The sequence below is a fragment of the Solea senegalensis genome, linkage group LG3 (assembly GCF_019176455.1).
Source record: "Solea senegalensis isolate Sse05_10M linkage group LG3, IFAPA_SoseM_1, whole genome shotgun sequence".
NCBI lineage: Eukaryota > Metazoa > Chordata > Actinopteri > Pleuronectiformes > Soleidae > Solea > Solea senegalensis.
Genome location: NC_058023.1, coordinates 32,106,073 through 32,125,301, shown reverse-complemented (window position 1 = coordinate 32,125,301; position 19,229 = coordinate 32,106,073). Strand labels below are relative to the sequence as shown.

The window sequence follows — 19,229 nt, the reverse complement described above, 5'->3', positions numbered from 1 at the left end:
TAGAGCTTCCGTGTGGATCCTGCTTCATTAATGCAGCTCGAATTTCACTTCTCATATCTAAAATTTTTATTCTAATTCTTATTAGGCACAAAAATGGGGAGGTTTTTTTTTTTGCGTTTGACGATGAACACACAGCACATTAACCTCTGAATAACAACAATAGCACGATTCTATTACTACTCCAAAATGAGCTTTTAAAATATTAAAATTGCCCCTCAAGCTTCAAGGTGTTGCTTCAGAGTTCTCGTCTTTGTCCCTACGTGAACCCACTTTTGAGAAGCTGCAGTTATTGAATTACAGGCTGCTCTTCATCACGCAGCGTGTCCTGTGTCCTTTCAAATAAAGCAGAAATTATTCTCTACCGACTCCACGACATGAAGTGTATTACATATATTTCTTTGTCTCCGCACAGACTCTGTTTACACTTAAAGGCAGCATAGGGAGCTTTTCTTTTGCATTATTTATTAATAGTCTCATAACAACCTTTCAACAGTATGTAAATCAAGCCATCTGAAGGAGAATGACATTTCTGTATCTCCTCTGTTTACAGCGCCGGGAAAAGTCGGGTCGGTGACGCCAGACTTTGACCAATCACAGAGCGGTTCACAGAGAAAGCAAACTCTCATACAACATTCTACAGTTTCCCTGCGTTAAACATAGTTATTACAGTACTGGCAATGACTGCAAATGAAAGGGAGGCGGACAATAAACACTACAAAACTGGAACTTATAGTTTCTGACAACGTTCTACTTTCTGGCAGATGTCACAGTAGTAAAATTCTGAAACGTAGGTCTGATAACGTACTATGCGCAACTTTTACCCTAATTTAACAGCTTCAGAACTTTTGCGATGGTTAAATATGTGATTTATAAACACACAAAAACCTGGAGTGATAGCGTTATTTTAGCCGGTGAAAAAGACGCAAAGAAAACTGTCGCTGTAGCTTGTGTTCGCCGACTCCGTTGTTTGCGGTGGTGTCGTAAAAAAATATGTACTCCGAAACTGTAGGGGGAGCTCTGTAGAGACAAAGGTTGAAAAAATGACCACGCTTGTAAAGTCCCGCTTGAAGTCATGGTTGTTCTTACCGTAGACGAACCTGCTCCAGTGTTTACAAATGCAAACAATACTGTTTACCACCTGTGGGGGGAGCCCTAGAGCAAATCCTTGCATGGTGTCACTCATAACAACTGTTATCTACAGATAATGGTGCCAGTCTATACAGTCTATAGACTGTATATAAGGTGGCCGGGTTCCTCCTGAAGCCAAAGTGGTAGTGAACATATCAGGAGGAGCCACCAGTTTGAATGGAAGTCTATGGGGAAGTTATCCTATAGTTCCCACTAGATTGATAACATCAGTAAACACGTTCTTGTGGAGTTAATGGTCTCTATTATGAGTTTCAGGTCTTCTTCAACAGAACCTTGTGTCAAATGAGCTAATTATGCTCTGATTTAGAGGGAAACAGATGAGTGGACTGACAATACAATAAAACCTGAGACCTGGTTGCTGGTGACAACCTGAACTTCTTGTTGCAAAACTCACAATGAGAGTTAAGACTCCCAACAACCGGTTGCCATAGATACTCAAGTAACTATCTATTTCACACATCGCATTTGTCCTTTTAAACCAAAACATTCACGTTGCTGAAGATCACAGCCAATCACGGCACACCTTTGGTCTTTATTTACTCACAAATGCCGCTGTGAAACCATTCATCATCCGTTCATTATCTGTGGCATGCAGATTTATCAGTCGCTAATAAAGACTCTGGCGTTTTGAGAGGGCGATGAGTCACATCATCATCTCAGCATCACTCACAGTTCACTGATTAGTCTGGCACATTATTTGTCAGTCGATTTCAAAATGGCCATCGTCCAACTTTAAATTTGGCAAATTGAGCCCCCGATGATAACGGTGTCTTTATGAGTGTGTGGGGTCAGGAGACGCCGCAGACGTCGCCCTCAGTTTGCAGATGTGGACAACTGTGCTCACCGCGGGGGATCAATTTTATTCGCCTAAAAGCAGCGTCGTCATAATTGAACGAATCCGACTGTGGAAGAGGAAATAGAAAAACCCAGAGCCTGAAAACCAAACTTCAAAGCTGCCATAATTGATGAAAGAATTGTGGGTGTTTTTGCCCGCGTTACCTCGTCAAAGAAAAGTAAAAATGTGATTATACGGTAGACAGAGATTAAAGATAAGCGTTATTAAGCCTCTCAATCAATCCTCTTTTGAATTCTAAAGCTGGTAATAAAGCTGTGTCAAAAATCTTAATGCCACTTTTAATGGTGAGTCATTTCATTTGGTTATTTTTTTTTTTAAACTGGAGAGAATTTGGAGGCTCTGACATGAAAGAGAAAGTGTGAAAACAGCGGACACAATTACAGAGAGCTCTGTGTGCAGCTTCCTATTAGGTGTTAATGGATAATGTGCTGTTTACCGCAAGTGGAGAGGGTACATCATAGATTTTAAGTGGTGGTGGTGGGGGGTTGTCTCAAACAGTTTCTGCTGTGTGTGAGTGACTCACCTGCTCTTATCTTCCTGCCACATTTCATCACTTTTCCCAGAGCCGACTGTTTTCTCAGTGAATCATAGTTGGAATGCCGAGTTTCCAGGAAAGCATCTATCTTACTGAGGCTCGTCCAAACACGGTGGCAGCAGACGTCAGCTGGGGGGTTTATCAGCCTCGCGTTTTGTTGTTATATGCAACATCAGATGGATGACGTTGAAAGCAACAATTGTTTTTGTAATGGGTTAATGCGTCTGATTGTTTTCTTAAATAATCAATTAGTTTTGTCCGTGAAAAGCTGATTTTATAAACCTTAACATTATGTCAGAACAGGAAATCTCATTTTCTCAGTTTATCAATTATTTGTTTGGTCCTTAAAATGTCCGATGTGTTTCCCAAACCTGAAAATAAGTCTTGTTTTTGTCCAAAAAACAAATGTATTCAGTTTTTAATGATTTCTTTGTTATGTGGAGCAAAGAAAGCAGAAAATATTCACATTTAAGAAGCTGAAGAATCCGAAAAACCTCGTTGAATTATTCAAAAAAACAATTATAAGTGCACTTTTCACTTGTTGCCATGAAAATCAACTCTCTTATTTTTTCTCCTCCAGCTGACTGAGTCAAGAGTGGTCTGGTTGTCTGCTTGGGTAACCCAAAATGTACCCAAGCAGAGCCCCCACCAGAAATGATTGCTGCACATATTGAATGTAGTGAACCAATCAGGGAAATAAAAGTGCATTTTGAACGTCATTATGATTGATAGAGTGTCTCCTCCTGTGCGTATTTCAGATGGGAAGGTGGAGGTGACGAAGGAGAGCCTGAAGCTGTGCACCATGGGGCCTGGGAAAGTGTTTGGAGAGCTGGCTATTCTCTACAACTGCACCAGGACCGCGACTGTCAAGAGTGAGTCTCCACAGACACCTGGTGTCACCTCTATTTACACACTCGCACATGATGAGTGAAGGTCTTTCTCTTCACTCTTTAACCTCTTTATCCCCCACATGAGGGTCATGGTAGTGCAATCACACTGAGATGAACGACCATTTCCGCTCATGGTTGGGTTTGGTACAGGATGGTATGGATTTCTTTGCCAAAAATAACCGTCCCTAACCGTTCTTTGGCACCCTAACCCTTAAAATGGTACAAAACAGTCAGCGTGGTGCTAGACCACGCCCTTCAGCTGACTCAGTATCATATAAAAACCCATGTGCATTGAAGTCATTTGACTTGGGAGTGAATGCCAATTAAACCCTGGTAATAAATAAATAAATAAAGTGGAATTAAATGTGTTTCTGACCTGTGGGACATGAATATTGGTGGTAGAAGTTAAAGTGTTTGATGTGAGCGGTGGAAGGGGACTGATAAATGTGATAAACGGTAACAATAAAAAAAATCATTGTAACATGAATGAAAGATGACAGTTTTCAGAATTTCAATAAGAAAGGAACAACACATTAACGTTGTCAGTTAAACCGAAGCTAAGCTTGTCTTTACTCTCCCTCAGCAATTGAATTTACGTTTGTGAGTTTGATTGTTTTGACAGTGCAAATACTGCCGTATTTTTCACTTCACAACCTTTTGTTGATGACTTTTTTTGTTCCGTCCACTTAAATGAAACGTGTCAGTTTTGTGTTGTAAATGATAAAAAGATGAATATCAGACGAGAGAAAGAAAAACAAGAAAAACAAGGTCGCTTATCGCATCCGTTTTTTTAATCATTTTTGTTACTTCCACCCCCTCATAGTTTGAATTACTGCAGGACGAGTACGAGTTGTTTTTGTGAAACACTACAGGTAAACAAAAAAAAACCTGTGAGAGACCTTAGCGAGCTGCGAGTCAAGGTTTAGTGCCGCTGCACCTTCATTGTGTCAAAGCTCCAGCGATGAAGGACACTCAATGGGCGAGTAGCTGCTCTGTCTGACTGCAAATCTAATCTAAGTCGGCCTTAAAGCCGGCTTTATACTCCTTTATTTGACTTTCATATAAGTCGAGCGACAGAAATGGACGCACAAATGTGACCCTCGACACTTTCCTCTCTAAAGTCACAAAGCTGTAGGTTTTCTTGTGCGTTACAGTTTGTCACCGAGTGTAAATACAGTGACCAGATCCACAACAATGAGGCACATAGAGCTTATTTATGTGGGGACGCCAGGTATCTGAGCTGAGAGCTACTGTGTCAAATGATGATAGAGTGTCTATTTGACTTAAATAATAAACACAGGATAGGTTGTATGTGTCAAGTTTACTTCTGTTGCAGTGGGTTATAAAATATACAACCAGTCCAGCGTATTTTTTACAAAAAACTTTCCCCCGACACCTAGAAACCTATAAAATAATCGACAGAGTAATCACTTATAAAAGCAGTAGTTAGTCACAGCCTTAATCTGAATAATTTCTTGTTTTCTGGACATCATTTGAAGGTTTAGGTTTAAAAATTCAGTATTGTATTGTATGGTATGGACAAAACTAATTGATTATTCAATTAGTTTTGAAGAAAATGCGGAACAGGCGATGCAAATCAGGACGCCTGGTCACTGTAATTGTAAATTGGCAGCCACCGTCTGATTAACCCTTAGTGCTCACAGGAGCACCCATGTTAAATTGCCTTGGGAATAATACACAACTCCTTATATGGACATACTGGGTATGTGTGTTTACAAATCACATATTTAGACAAAAAAAATGCTTCTTTTTGTGTCTTCTTCTGTGTTGTTGACAAAAATAATGACTCATTTTATATCACATTTTATTATTGATATAAAGTAGCAGTAATTGTACAGAAGTCACAAAATAGACAGTTTTTTAAAATGCTATTTTTGTTGATAAAAATTAGCCAAGTGAACGTTGAACTGTGACATTTCCAAATTTCACAAATTCAATCCGATTTTAAACATTTTGAGTACATTTTGCTAAGGTGTGTTTATATAGCTGGTGATATATGCAGATATATACAGATTGTCCAGGTTCTGCTGAAAAAAAGGATATAAGACACTCTATATTGCACATTCTTATTGCCTCTGTATTTACTGTTTAAACTCAGCGATGGAAAAAAGCAGCCAAAATGCGCTGTGTTCTAAGGATTAAAGATGTTTTACCAAAACATCCGATGACGTGATACTGAATACCTGTTGATTACTACGTTATAGAGAGCCAACAGTGGACTTTCAAAATAAAGCGTCAATTAATCTATGCATGGAAACTTCCCCTCAGAAGACAGAGAGGCTGAGATGAGAGAAGATGAGCTCTGGTGTCTCTGAGAGATGTAGGTCAGTGTCACAGTTAGCGCTCGATGCAGCTGCCATAAAAATCACTTACCAGTATTAGCAGCGTTGACCTGGTTTGTGATATTTTTTGCTGTTTGTGGTGAAAATCTATACGTGAGCCAGGATATGAATGAATGCATGAAGGTCTGACGTCCTCTGGGACTTTGAAGGAGTTGTAGATGTGGTTCACGGCGGTGGCAGCAACAGCGTCTACTGAGCCCTTTCCTGTCCTGTGATGCCCTGCACCACTGACCAGCCAATGTGACGGAACTCCCAGCTTCCGTTGCTATGGGAACAAATTCCCAGTGGGGGGATGAGCCACTTCTAGTTCCCTCATCAGTGACAGAATGTCTGTCTATTTCTTTTTTTTGGACTTTCTGTCACAGTCTCTCTTAAGTTTATGTCGGTGCTTAGCGTTTGCTGGTGAGGTGACGTTGCTCAATAAAACCTCTGCATGGAACAAATGATGTAATTGTCTACATAGGCAGACGCATGTTTACAGCTTAACAGTGTCACCTCTGAGTGTGTGCTTGTCTTTGTTTTAAAGGAGCAGCATGTAAAATATGTTAAACTGTGGCCCGCAGCATTTAAAACAGGTCTGAATGATTTTGGGGAAGTAGCTAATAGCGATTTTTCTGACGATTTTTCTTGGAAATTCCGATGATTTTGTTCAGGTATACTCCGTGTCTTTGTTGTCGCTGGATAATCTGCATCTTCTCGCATCACTGACACGGATAAAGCGCCGCTGGCGACTCTTCATCAGCATGTGGCTAATGCAGTCGCTAACTATGGTTTGTAATAAAGTGTGACACCAAGTGGAGTCAAGTGACAAACGCACGTTTTTTAGAAGTTACCATGAAGTACTTAAGTGCCTCTCTCACACTGAAAATATAAAATGGTAGAGAAACTTTTAAAAGCAATTAAAACTGTAGGTCAAGTTTGTTCAAAGACCATTAGCAAAATCGCCAAAATCCACTCCTGAGTTGGCGCTCAATCCAAAATGGCGGCCTTAATGTTGGGTTTAGAGCCTAGGTCATTGTCGACTTCTTTGACCGTCCAACCTAATAAACATGTGTACCAAATTTCCTTCATGTACGGCAAACTTGGCAACCAGATGTCCTACTAGAAGTTTTTGGGGTCTGTTTTAAGCCCCTCCCACTTCCAAGTTCCCACGCCCATTCACCAAACCAATAGATAGATGATAGACTGACAGACTTACTTACTTACTGACATATTTACTAACATGCTGACTTACTTAATTACTAACTTACTGACTGACCGACTTACCTACTAAGTTACTTATTAACTTACTTATTTTCTTACTGACATATTAACTAACATACTGACTTACTTTCTTACTAAGTAACTTATTGACTCACTTAGTGACTTATTGACATTTTACAGACTTGGTTACTTACTGACTTATTTACTGAGTTACTAACTTACTGACTGACTTACTTCCGTACTAACGTTCTGAGGTACTAAGTTACAGACTTACTCACATAATGTTCTGACTTACTTACTAAGTTACTAACACTTTCAGACGTAACGTTTCACCAGGACTGAGTTTGGGGGCGTTTATTCCCTTAAAAATGCGATTTATTTCGAGTAAAAAGAACTCTCATTGCACATAATGAAACTTCATATTCAGTGTAATTCACTTTAGCGTTTTTCTCACTTCAGAAAAATACGACCAGCCGTTTCCCAAAGCACGCTGCAGAGACTTTATTTTTCCAATTATCCGGGCGTCATTTAGTTTCTGTTCATGCCAGAGAATTATGAAAATCACGAGCCTGAACCTCACTCCATTTTAAGTAAATCATCACAGAGAGCTTTGCCTCGTCGAGCTCATCAAATCTGTCGCACAGAGACATAATTATGACCGTGATGACAATAAAAACGGTGCTGAAGCGTCCACGAGGACAGATTTCTTACCTCTGGTGTTGAGGGAAACAAAAGTGTAGGTACAATTAAGAAAACTCTCGACATTACTGGAAAAAAAAGATTTTTATCTTTTGTACTTTTGTTCAGGGACTCTGTGAGTTCTCCCAAGCACTGACACTTTATTTGGTACGTGACATCTAATTAAATGACAGTGTTTATTTGAGTTACTTTTCCCTTCAACAAGGCATTTCTTTTGTGTCTAAATGCATACACTAACTGGCCACTTTATTAGGTACACAAGATACCTAATAAAGCTGCAGGAATGGCACCTGGTTCACTTCATGGTTTGACGGGCTGTGCACTCAGAGAAGGTCTTCTTCATACCGTCGTGTTACTGGTCACTGGATATTTTCTCTCCTCTTTGCACCGTTCTCTGTAAAACCTAGATGTGATTGTGTGTTAAAGCCCAAGTAGGTCAGCTAATCCTGGAATAATGAAGACCGGCCCTCACGGCAGCAACAACCATGACACATTCAGAATCACTGAAAACACCTTTGTTCCTGTTTCCTGTTTAAACTTGAACAGCAGCTGGTCGTGACCATGTCTGTGTGTATAAAAGCACTGAGTTGCTGCCATGTGACGTTTGTGTTAACGTGGAGCTGAAGAGGCGTACCTAAAAAAGTGACAGATAGACTTACTTACTTACTTACTTACTTACTAACTTACTGACTTACTTTCTTACTAACATGCTGACTTACTTACTAACTTACTTCTTGACTTACTGACTTACTTTCTTACTAAAATTCTGACTCACTAAGTTATGTTCTGACTTACTAAGTTACTGACTCTTAACATTCTGGCTTACTAAGGTACTTACTGACAGACTTAGTGACTTACTTTCTTACAAACTTTCTGACTTACTAACTTACTAACATTCTGGCTTACTTACTAACTTACTGACATACTTACTGACTTACCTACTCACATTCTGGCGTAGTTACTACGTTACTGACTGAGTTACTAACTTACTGACTTACTTTCCTACTAAAGTTCTAACTTACTAAGTTACTGACTCTCTTACTAACATTCTGGCTTACTGAGTTACTAGCTTACTTAATTACTACTTACTGATTTACTTTCTTACTAACATTCTGACTAACTTACTGACTTACTAACATTCTGGCTTACTGACTGACTTACTGATTGACTTAATAACTTACTGCTAGGCTTACTGATTCACTTACTTACTAACATTCTGGCTTACTAAGTTACTGACTTACTAACTTACTGACCTACTAACGTTCTGACTTACTAACATTCTGACTTAATTACTAAGTTACTGACTGACTGACTTACTAACATTCTGACTTATTTAGTTACTGACATACTTACTAAGTTACTAAGTTATTCATACATTATTACTAACTTATGACTTACTTAATAATTTACTGATTAACTTACTGACCTACTAACTTCTTACTTCGCATGTGTTTTTCTCCAAAAGTGTGTGAGCTCAGAGAAATAGATTGTTCTAAAGTAACTTCGACCTAACTTGAGTGTTTCAAGTAGAAGAAGTCACTCCCCCGGCTGTGTCGTGTCCCCACAAGCTCCACCAATCAATATTTTATATTTACTCTCCAGAATCCACACTTTAGTGCAGGATTATGGTCGGAGCTGCAGTTTGGCCCCTGCTGCTCTTGGCAAATGATTTGGGATTTTTACATGGAGCCTGTAAAACAAATGCCGTCCCCAGACTGAGATTACAATGCACCGCTCCCTGCCATCAAATCCATATCAAATCATTTTCACATTTTCTGAACAACTGCGAGGAGCGCCGGCCAAAAAAATAAAAAATAAAATCGAAAAGGGTGGGAGGAAGAGAGAAAAGGGAGAAGTGATAAATACAGGACAACAGTGACAGCATAATGATGGAGACACCTCAGGGGACACGAGAGACCAAATTGATTTTTTTGTCTGCAGACAGATGAGCGGGACGGACAGTGGCCTTCTGCTGAATATATTCTTTTATTACATCAAAATATCAGCATTTCCGTGAGGGTTTCGGACTTGACAGCAGAGTGACACGTCAACCTCTGACAGGAGCGAGCGCCGCCGCGTCACCTGACGGCGGCAGGGAAGACATGACAGAGCGGCAGTGAGGGCAGTTTGAGTGCAGTGAGTCAATATCGTTCTAATAATTCATTTATAACACGAGGTGTGGGTACGGGTGTCGAAGCCTGGGCGACGTCTCCATTGACTGCGCTGCCGCCAGTGTTTGTCCTGGGATTAGGGGTCGAAGGTCGTAAGAGTTTGTCGTTAATTGACTCCTGCATACATTGAGACTCCCCGTCTGTGTTTATGTATGAAAAAGGAGGAAATAAATAATTAAAAATACTCTTGAGATACATTAGTTGTATATATATTATATTGCGATGTCATGTTCTTCAATATTACAACAGGTAATTGCTGTGAATGTTTTAGCTCAGACTTGCTAAGTTCGTTTTATTGTTTAAAACCACAATGGACTGCTTTACCGATATCAAAACCTTGAGTATCTATCACACATATTCACTTATTCAGATTCATTTCCAAAATGAAGATATTTCTGTTTTCAAAAGGCATTGTTGACTATTTCTGACATTTTGAAATGGAGCATTGAGTTATAACTTAATACATTTAACTTTTGATCATTTGATTGCCAAATAGTCGTGTCTCTTTTCAAAATAAAAGCACCTCATTAGAGTCCAGCTATTCAAATGTGAATTACAGCAGGGGCTGCAACGACTACTCTATGAATCAATTATCAATCGATTGAATTAAATTAATAGTCAAATATTTAATTGTTTTTTACATAATTAAACAGGTTATGTTTTAATGAAAGGTTTATACTGATGCATTTACCACCTAACCATTTCAAAGACATTGTTCTCAAACTATGTCACAAATTCTTCTTCCATCAAGAGGAAATTAGCAGCCCATAACATGACTCAGCTAAAATGCTGTTGATGACTTTTATTTTCATTATATATATGGGATGTTCCGATTGTATTTTCCTTTGATTTTGACACATATCAGTACCAACTCTATGTATAACATCGTCTCATCCCTAGTTTCTTTAACTCAATCTTTAATTATCTGGCATTTATGGACTGATAATTATAGTTATCGACTGTGATTGTGATCACATCTTAAGCCTTTGTGTGTAGCCGTACATGCACATGAGCAAAAGCACACACTATTAAACTTTGATTTAACCAGAATAAGACTTATTGTGATTATTGAGATTGGCCAAGACAGACAGCAGCACAATTTCCAAGTTTTAGACATTGACAATATCATTAAAATAGCACCACAATCATCATAAATAGACAGTAAACAGATTAAAGTGCTCAACAAATGTAGGCTTAGTGACATTAAAACCATTTCAAAACATTTGCAGCCAGACTTTTGTGCCTCCAAGTCATTCCGCAGCCCTTTAAAAGTGTTCAGTGAGTTCAGCCTCCTTCAGTTTCAGCTCATTTTGCAGAGCGTTTACAGTCACAGTGAAACGGGCAACACGAAAAGCAATCTTTCCACGTTCAGTTCTGACAATCCAAACAAACCCTGTGATATAAGACCTTTTCGACAGATGGGAACAGACTAAAATACATTTATAAATAAAAACGAGCCAGTGTTTACGTCTGCGCCAGGACAAATCGGACCAACCAACAAGGCCACCAAGCTGAGTGCACCATGATAGGCCGAGTCGAGCGCGGACAAAGACTATGCAAAGGAGCATTCCTATAAATAACGTCTCCATAATCGAGTACAATCATAAAAAGGCTCTTTTTAGCCTGAAAAGAAAGACGAGCCTGTTCATTCAGAGTGGCTCTAAACAAGTGTGAACAAACTAGAATTGATTTGGACCAATCTCCTCTTTGTGGGTGAGGTCATTGCCGGTCATAGCAGCTGATTAGCTCCAAACTAAACCTTTTTAATGACGGTAGTGGAAAAAACTGCACAAACTCAGCTGGAATCCCATCTAAGTCATTTACAGATGATCCGGGTGATCACTCACGTGTGCACTCGGGAAGGGAAACCCTGCATAGTTCTAAACATCGACTGTAATGTCGGACAGCACCAGTGCACACAGTAAACGCTCGATTCTCCCTGTGGCTCAGCCTCTGGATCTCACTTCCAAACACACTGATGGACTTGAAGTGGATTTTTTTTGTTTTGTTTTTATGCTGGAACGTCTTTCCCCCTTTTTCCACGCCGCCATGCACATCCAGAAATGAGGTTTTTTGGCTGTTAAAAGCAGCGTGGGTGTGCAGGTATCGGGGACAGGCATGCGCGGCTCAGAAAATGGCACCATTAAATTGACTGGAAACTAAATGACTGGGGATTAAAATCTGAAACGTGAAGGAGGAGCTGGTTCTCTCGATAGACGCAGCATGGGCTAAAAGCTTAGCTGTCTGTTGTGCAGTTTTCCTGAAAATAAGTGGGAAAATAAAGGAGGTAAAAAGGGGTGAAATTGAAGGGAATTATTGGGAGAAAACAAAATGTCCTCCTTGTGTTTTGCAGCGTGAGGGTTTGTTCTTATTCAGACGCCCACAGACCCCGGGGAGGAGGCTGTGTTTTCATCTCACACTTTCTTGTACACTGCAGCGCTGGCTCATGTATTCAGAGCTCTAATCACAGTTTAGAGCCAGTTAACTCGCTGAAGATAATGTTTTTCCGACACAATTATTTGACATAATTCTCCTCTCCTCGTCTGTTGATATGCATATCACCGTAATTTAGTTTTCACGCCACGCGGTAACTGCAAAACGAGCATTTCCTAGTTATAAATCTGTGCTTTAAGCACAACAGGCGTGTGTTTTGCCTCATTGTGTTGCAGCAGCATCTTCATCTACATAAAAACACGCCAGGTGTTCTTCTTCTATGCTGGCATCAAAGCTGTGGCTCAGCTATTTTGGGGGGGAAAATATCTAATTGTATTTTTCCTTTTCGAGAGTTTGTGGTTGTTATGACGATAATATTCAAAATGTTATTGAGCATAAAGTCAGAAACACTGCAAATGTACTCAGAGTTGTGCTGTGCTACCTACTGATGTCAAAAACAAATGTAATCTTGGAGAAAACACGTTCCTTACAGTACATTTTTTTGTTTCCTCATAACAAGAAGGTCACCAGGTTTGAATCCTTGTTCCACCGAGTTTGCCTGTAGGTTCTCTCGCTTCCTCCCACATGTCCAAAAACATGCAGAGGAGGACACTTTAAGTTGCCTGTAGGTGTGAACGTGTGAGTGCGTGGTCGTTCATCTCTGTGTCTGTGACTCGTGAGTTAGTTCAGTCGTGTGACCGAATGTCATTTTTTGTGTTTTTCACTCCTCCACGGTGAACTCGGTGAGTTCTACGACATTTCTGAAAGCCCCTGTGAACCCACACAGACTCTCACATCTATGTGTACACACACACACACACACACACACTCCAGCCTGCACTTTGACAGCTGCACTTTTAGAGAGACTGTCTTTCACTTTTAGCACGCTCCATGGATGAAACATGACAGCTCGCAGAGAGCTGATGTTTAGCAGTGCCTGGGCATCAGTATTCACACACACACTGAAACACCACTTCATGTCATGATACGACAGAAATAAAATGAAGCGGCGGTGGCGGCAGCAGCAGCATCGTTCTGGAGGCCTCTGAGAACGACCCCTTTTTAGTGAGTGATAGCTCAGCCGTATTAAAACCCTTCCTTCCGCCGGCAGTCAGCAAACATTTGTCTTTCTAATCAGTCCGAGAGAGGGGAGAGCGTGCTCTCACCTTTGTGTAAATCTGTGAGCGTGAGTGTGCAGTAGTGCGCTTCGTCTGCTCAGTCTCAGGAATCAAACTGTCAACAGTGAGTGAACCCTGTTTAGACGAGTCACAGAGTCACAGGTATCTTCTTTTTAAACGCTGAAACTATTGAGGGAGGGAAAGGACGGTAGCGTTTTGCTTCTGTTTAAATATTTAAACGGGTTTTGTCTAAGACTGTCGCTGAGCCTCGCAGGTCTCCTTCGATTGTGTTCACTTTGTGTGAGTACATTTATCTGATGTGATTGATATTGGACCTGGTCATGATGTCACAGGCTGGAACTGGTATCATAAACATATAACTACATTACATTCAACCTATTGATAAATAAGTTGACATTAAGCATGGATCATGTCAGCCTAACCCAGAAACATTGAAGTAAAACCTTTTCTGTGTCACGGAACACAGTTTGAAGATCATTTAAGGCGAGAAATTAGTCATTTAGAAGTTAAACTGTGGTTTATGGATCCAGATTTGACAAATTTATGGTCAGGCAGTGAGGTTGTCAGAGGTGAATAGCTCCACTTATGAGGGTGCTCACAGTGCCGAGCAGCTGTAACTCGACCTTTCCATTTGAAATGAACCACTGGCTCAGGAACAGGACAATTATTTGACTAATTAGATTTGACTTTCAAATCGTGTTTTTGCATGGAATACCCCTCCCAAGTTCAAATAGATAGTTGGACTGAAAACTCAAAGAGAAGTTTCATAAGTGAATTCTGCACCAGTCGTTCAGCAGTTTGATGACATAAATGCTTCTGTTCTTGCCCGTCCCTGCTCTGCCACTGCATACACACAATGCTCCCTCAGGCACTTCTGATAGTGTTTGCCATTCTTTGGTGCACTAACTTGTCCAAGGTCTCTGTTTGGACATTTAGGTTTGAAATGCACTGTAATAAATGTAATTTTATCAGCTCGCAAGGACGTGTGCTGCTGCTTTTAGGTTTCAAACATTCCTCAACGGCAGAAGCAAAGCAAAGACCCGGCTCCACAATGCAGTTTGACAACAGGTCACACGGCCCCCATTCAAGGTGATTGAGCAGCGTTTCAATAGGAGCCGTCTCCTTTTAAGTGCCAGTAAGCGCACTAACATAAAAGTCATTATTACTGTGCTTTATGAAAACTGTGCTCTGCACTTGAAATATATCACTTTAATGTAAACACAGCTCAACTCTTACATACAACTGTGTATCCTTATGAATACTAATATTTTGTCATTTTTTTGAGCTTTTTGCTTGTGATGTGATTAGTTACGTGATTCCTTGAAGGCACCTCGTAGCCTGTCCTCTAAGCTCCACCAGAACAGTTGTTGTGTCCCTTTGTAAATCGCCCCTAACACCAGAATCCATAGAGAAAATCAACATTTTTAAATACACTCCTGCCGTCATCATGAGTTTCAGTTGCATTTTAAATTCTCCGTTTGACTAAGGAACACAAACTTAACCACCCGTGACCTGATTTTGCTTTTGTTACAGTGGAGGTGATTCGCTATAGACAATCATCAACATCATCTTCAATCACGCTCAGGGCGACAATAGGTCAAGATGCAGCTGTATTGTTTAGATTTTGACAAACAATAAAGTAGATTGTGTAAAAATGTGCACTTGTCTTATTCGAAATGCTCTGTATGTATACATACTAGCTGAAAGATTAAGAAAAAAAACCTACAAAAACAGCAGTGGAGGCGTGGAACAGCAGATAAATCTGTCTCCAGTGAAACCTATTTGCACGGGTTTGTGCCTCTATTTTTAGATGTGAGTCCTGATACAGTCTAATCACAGATGTACTACCTGGAAACAAAAACATGTGCAGGTTTGTAAAGACACATGTCGCCTGGCATCTGTTCTTCATCTCATGCAATTTGTTTTTAAATTATCACACAAAATTTTTTTTAAAAAACGGATTTTAGTGCGATGATAGTGTCTAGTGAATATATGCGGAAAGATATATAAGATTTTTTTGTCTTAATATCAGCTTGTACTTGAGTGGCTGCACGTCTGCTGAAGATGGCAAACTTTGGAGTGAGAGGACGGGTGGATGACCTGAGATACTACATCTGGAGTATTATTATCTCGGTGATATAAAAAGACAGGGCAGCTCTTTGAAAAAGCAATGTATTTGACTCCTACTCCAGACTTGGTTGTGTAGATATGAACACCGTCATTAGCCGGCGCGGGGCTGTGAGGAGCCGGAGATAAGGGCTTTCAGACTCCGCCAAGCCTGTGAGTGCTCGAAAGAAATGAGGGACACCATTAAATGTACATCTGTGCTTTCTAAGAATATTCACAATAATCAGAGGTGCTGGCAGGTGCAGGTGAATGAGTGAGTGAGTGATGGCTGCCATACCAACAAAATACTAGCTTAAAAGGGAAGTTGGGTGGTCGCAAAATCAAAGGGTGACTTCAATGATAGATAATAAGGCAATAACAACAACAAGAACAAAAGACAATGTAGTTTAATAATAGAAATAGAGAGGAAGTGAGGCCAAAGAGTGTTTTTTTAAAGAAGTAAATATATCAAAAAAGGACTTTATGGAGAGGTTTAAGGAAACGGTTGTGCCATAATCCTTGAAACAGAATCCTAATCTAAATATGGATCTAAAATAACATCTGCTTACTACAATTACTACTAATAATAATACATTTTCTTTATGCAACACTCTTAAAGGCGTTTGCATACATTTAAAAGTCATAAAATCAAACCCAGACAAGAAAATACACACAATTTATAGCTAATGCACTCACTCACTCTCACTCTCACTCACTCATCTTCTACCCATCGACATCCGGACAGCAGAAAGCCTCCACATCCTCCGCCGCCGACTCTACCTCGACTAAGACAACGACGATGACAAAAAATAAAGCACTTCACACTTATGACTATAGCACTTAGTTTAGTTTAGTTATAGCTTGGCTTACTTGAAGCACTTACTTCTAGCGCTTGTTTGTACCCAAATGTTGAAATGCACTTATTGTAAGACGCTTTGGACCGCCTATCGCCCTGTGTCAGCGGGGACTGGCACAACACCTCCCATGACCCTCATGTGGAGGATAAAGCGGTAAAAGATGGATGGATAGTCTTGAACTAGTTCTTTGCGGTTGTGATGTGTGCAGTGTGGGAGAAAATATGTTCCTTAAAAAAAAAAAAAATCCCTTTAGTTGTGTGGAAACATGATTCTTGTCAGACGGTCAGATGATGTGAAAGTGCAAAACATAATCGTCAGATGGACTAATACAGTTTATGCAGACATTCAGATTCCGATTGCCCATTAAAACTTGAGATAAAAAGACTCATTAAAGACACATCACAGTCGTTACTGCGCGAATAAAAGTAAATAAAAACATAATTTTTATGTAAATAAGGAGGATAAAAGTCACAGCATTGTTTTATTACCACATTTATGCCACATTAAAAATGTTGACGAGCAAACAAACCAAGATAACGCGTATCTGAAATGTCTCTTTTCACACAACGGCTAATGGCTGTTTGGGGAAAAGACCCCAAGTGCTCACAAATGAGCTTGTTGTGACTGACGTGTCCACAATCATGTCTTGATACTTTGCTGTTTATTGAACACCGTGCTGCTGTTTGCCGCGTGCTGAGGTTCAAGGGAAAACCACATTGTCACGGGGTTTAAAGGATTTCAGAGTAAGTGAAGAAAATGCAGACACAGAGAGAGACACACACGGGGAAGGAGAGGACATAAAGGAATGAGGGTTTGGTAGACAGAATTCCAGTGGGATGGAGTGGAGGGCGGAAAAAAAAAAAGAAAAAATCTCCTCCGTTTCTTCGGCTGCCATGGTAACACTGTTGCCACAGTGCAGCAAGAAAGGTTGTGGTGAAATGGTGCTGGATGGAGGAAGGAGCGTCTGCCCATGGGTGTCCCTGAGGCACGGACGCCCTCGGGCAGATGAAGACATGTCTGTAGTGTTTGTCTTTTGTCCCTGTTTAAAGGTTCTTCTTATGTGTGTGTGCATTTGTTACTTCTGGTCTAAACACTGACCTCATCAGGACCAGGCTGAACCTCATTTCTGAAGAAGATATGAATTGGGATTTGGTTAAGTTTAGGATTAGTTTGAAGAGGAATAGCTGTGCAAACCTGTATGTATGTGTGTACTTGTACATACATCTTTGTGAGGACCAAATACTTACCAAATAGCAAAACAGGAAATTTTGCCAAAAGAGGACATTTTGGCTAAAATTCTGATACACCTTTAAAATGACTGTTTATTAAATAAGAGTTAAGGATAATATAAAGCAGTAGAAAATAGACGAATGGACATCAGTGGGGATTTCTCTACAAATATGTTCTGTGTTCTATTTACATTTCAATACTAAATGTGCGCTATAACGCTAGTTCCTTCATAACCAGCCGTTTATCGTGAGAAGCTCGGCTTCTCTGGGAGTCAGTGGAGCAGTGGGCGGACGCGCACGCTGGGCTTCTGTGTGATGATTGGAGGAGTTTTTGATTGACAGCGTTGCAGAAACGTACACAACATTAGTGGAGCCTTTTCTGCCTCATTCCTGTGAGGATTTAGTGAGCGAAGTGTGTACACAAATAGCTGCTTGTTGTGTGTTATTTGCTTAGTAACACAGACCATTTTAGATTTGTACATAAACTCTGTATATAAAAACACTAATTATGGCGTTTCCTTTTGCATAAATAACTGAGCCAAACAAAATGCAGGGTTTTTTTCAGGGTAGACACGGTGTATTTTCACTGCCTGGTGAGACACACAAACCTCTAAAAATACCACATTAACTGAGCTCAGCGTTATCGTGAGATACGTTGAGATATCGCTCGTATACCAGGAGGACGTAGCCTAGAAATATCAAGATACTATTTATAAGCCTCATTCTTCAGCGCTCGAGCAAATGAATGTGAGTCTATGTATGTATGGTCCCCTACTGACGCCCAGGAGACTGTGTGTGTGTGTGTGTGTGTGTGTGTGGACTCAGGGTCCCTGCTGCTATTGTGTCCCCGATTCTCAGCCGGAGCGCAGGTGTGAGTCTGCAGAGACCGAGGCTCTTCTGGGTCTCGAGCTGAATCGAAAGGTTAAGACGTGTCGTCACACAGCGGGGACAGACACTCAGACAGTGAGACAAATAGTCCCACAGCTGCAACTTTAAGCTGCTGCTCGTCTTTTCTTGGAACATTTCTTTTTTCCTTTTTGTACTCACAGCCTCTCGTGAAAACATGAACAGGCTAATAACCCGAACTTGAATTTTGCTCTGGGGGAATATTGGAATAACCAAGGGCATCTCTGCAGAGGAGGATTATATTTTTCTGCAGCTTTGTTTTGGCTTTGAACTCATATGAATATATTAATATTCTTGCTTTTTTTTCATCTAATTTTGTAATAAATGGGCATTTAGAAAAGAGCAATTTCCTTGTTGTGAACAGCTTCATAGTTTAAAACGTTTACATTGACTGTAAGGGACTGATATTGGTATCAGCACATACTCGAGTTTGTGATGTCGGTACTGGACATGCAAAAGTGGTACCGTAACATCCCTAAATTTTAATCCTGGTTTACGGAAGAGTGTAAAATGGCCACATGTAAAACGGCCACATGTAAAAAATAATAATTGAAAGAAAGAAAAAAAACACCGTGAATTCTGAGATTAAAGTCAGAATTCTGAGATTAGTCAGAGTTCTGAGAAAAATGTCAGATTAAAGTCAGAATTCTGAGATTAAAGCCTGAATTCTGAGTTTCCATACTAGTGAAATAA

At 40.2% G+C, this 19,229-nt stretch overlaps 1 protein-coding gene across 1 annotated transcript in view; it reads left to right on the top strand.

The window, feature by feature from the left end:
• Window positions 1-19,229, top strand: part of LOC122765832 (cGMP-dependent protein kinase 1-like) — an 87,047-nt gene that overhangs the window by 32,691 nt on the left and 35,127 nt on the right. The window contains exon 3 of the mRNA XM_044020269.1: window positions 3,299-3,412. Coding sequence (XP_043876204.1) covers window positions 3,299-3,412 — 114 coding nt within the window. The remainder of the gene's footprint in view (window positions 1-3,298; window positions 3,413-19,229) is intronic.